Source organism: Austrofundulus limnaeus, unplaced genomic scaffold (assembly GCF_001266775.1).
Source record: "Austrofundulus limnaeus strain Quisiro unplaced genomic scaffold, Austrofundulus_limnaeus-1.0 Scaffold184, whole genome shotgun sequence".
Lineage (NCBI taxonomy): Eukaryota > Metazoa > Chordata > Actinopteri > Cyprinodontiformes > Rivulidae > Austrofundulus > Austrofundulus limnaeus.
The window spans coordinates 493,427-495,887 of record NW_013952586.1 but is presented as its reverse complement, the minus strand read 5'-3'; the positions used below and the strand labels follow the sequence as shown (position 1 = coordinate 495,887).

At 33.0% G+C, this 2,461-nt stretch overlaps 1 protein-coding gene across 1 annotated transcript in view; it reads left to right on the top strand.

The window, feature by feature from the left end:
* The first annotated feature begins 493 nt into the window (after positions 1 to 493).
* The window catches only part of LOC106524372 (transmembrane protein 255B), a 14,065-nt gene continuing 12,097 nt past the window's right edge, over positions 494 to 2,461 (top strand). Inside the window, exon 1 of the mRNA XM_014018160.1 lies at positions 494 to 606. Coding sequence (XP_013873614.1) covers positions 540 to 606 — 67 coding nt within the window. The 5' untranslated portion in view covers positions 494 to 539. The remainder of the gene's footprint in view (positions 607 to 2,461) is intronic.

The window sequence follows — 2,461 nt, the reverse complement described above, 5'->3', positions numbered from 1 at the left end:
ATATTTTCCTCAGAAATGTAATTCCATAAACATTAGCAATTTCATATTATACAATTATTCTGAAAGAAATATGATTCTCCTGCCCCAGGTTTAACCAATGTTGCTACAGCTAGCTGCTGCTGCTGTTTGTGCTTGCAAACAGATTAGACACAAACAGTTGTATAAAGTTCATTTTATGTTGAGGTACATGTTTCTAAAATATTCTCCTACTAAAAGTAGACGTTCTTGTTCTATTTACCAGCTTTACAGTGTATCATTTATAATCCTGTTTCATTCAATGGAATCCTGTTGGATTTTCAGAACAGCTAAAGAAAAAAATTAAAATAAAAAGAAGAAACATATTTCCTTTTGTCCTTGATTGCAACTGAGGCATACTGTGCAGGCAGCTGCAAATACTCATGTACTGTAGTTCTGTCCAAGTGGGTGTGTCTTCACTCAGGACTCTGAGGGTTTTTTCAGAGTTGAACTGGAGCTGAAACCAGTGGATCTGGAGTCTAAGAGAGAGAAAACTGAGGACTAACTTCAGGCAGCTGTTTGTCATGACAGCAATAATCCAGGGAGCAGCRAGGAGAGAACAGAAAACATCTACGATGAAAAGAGCAGCAGGTAATTTAACAAAAGAGTTGCTATAATTTTAATAATCTAACTCTTTTGAGCATGTGATTTATATAAATGTAGTCTGAGGTTGTTTATCCCATTTAAAGGCTGTAAAATCCTTTTAGGTGCTAAATTAAATGATTTATTACTGAATGTTTCAAACATTAGAGTGATAGATTGTTTAATTTTATTTATCTATTTATTGTTAACGTAACAGACCAAGATTAAAGCCTGCTGACCAGGTTAAATGTTCCTGTGAAAAACAGGTAAAACGATGAGACAGGAGTGTTTTCAGTTTGCCTTGCATCTGCCATATTTATTGATAAATTCACATATTTTCAAAATACAGCACGTCATCTAAATATTCATCTTGATAAATACAATTTTTATTACTGAGAGTAGTTATAGAAAAACTAAATACAAATTTTACATTTGGTGCATCTAAAAAATAAGAATAATCATTTGTTTAAAGTTAGATTGAAAAAATGTTCTTAATCATCACAGTTTAGCTTTTTTTGTTTTGTTTTTCCTGACAAAAACAATGTATCTGATATAAAATAATATAGTTTTAGTGTTTATTTTTTTCAAATGACTATGATAATTAGAAATCATCTGTGAAAGCATCTCTCCACTGGTGTTCCTCCCCTGCATTAAACTCCAGGTTGATGATATTTTACAACAAACAGAACAATTAAAATTCTTCACTATCCTAAACACAGTGGGTTCCATTTGTTTTTTCGTTACTTTTAATTTCCTGCCAGGGAAAATCTGCTGATCCAATAAAAAWTACCAATAAATCCAGATCTGGCATTGCTAGGGAGCATTATGGGATTAAGCTGAAKGTTTGGCAGGATGTGTTGTTACTGAAGGACGCAGTGATTTGTTGTAGGGCATAATTTGTGCCAAATCATAGGTGGAGGGATACATCAATCAAGCACGTTATGGATCCATAATTGTTTCCAGTTCCTCTGACTTTTCCCTGAATAACAAACAAACGAGAGCTAACAACTCCAACAGTGAAGTCGGTCACCACAGATCAGAGTTGGATGTAAAACATTTTCCCAACACGGTGCCGGCTAAGAAGCTTCCAGATGTGGTTCCTAGAAGACAATAAATAACAGAAGATGGTACGTGCTCGCGGAAGATCGTGGGAAAACAAAACTCCAGCCATCTTTGATCAGTCTGAAACAAACAGACGTCTGGAGACAAACATCAGGGAGGACAGCCTATAAAAGCTTTATAGTTTTTCATCGGCCTTTCTCGTTCAAAATCAAAAAAMCTATGTTTATTTTGACGTGCATCGTCCAAAGCTTCTGCTGAAATGACCAAATGTATCAAAGGAATGTGGAAAAAAAGACAAAACATGAAAAAGAAAAGATGACCTCATGTAAGAAAACACATTTGAGATGATTGATTGTTTCTGGAGTTTTTAGCTATAATTTCATATCCATCAAGGAATTTATAGAAACATTCACAGGAAATGAAAGGTCAGGTACCTCAATGGTTACAAAATTATAACAGATATAAATTAAAATTTCTAATTCATAACTCATGGCATTCTATGTTAATTGTTATAAAATTAATCTAATTATTTATTTAAAAAAATGTATTTATTTCAAAGGATGGAATTTGTAGACAAACATTAATATTTATGTTGATGTGAATGTTTAATGAGCCGGTTTAGTGGTTTTTGTACATTTAAACATAAATGGGTCACAAGCTATTGTCAGAATCATTTTCAAGGTCAGTATAATTGGAGATAACGAACAAATTTCCCCACTGTGGAATTAATCTTATCTTATCTTATCTTATCTTATCTTATCTTATCTTATCTTATCTTATCTTATCTTATCTTATCTTATCT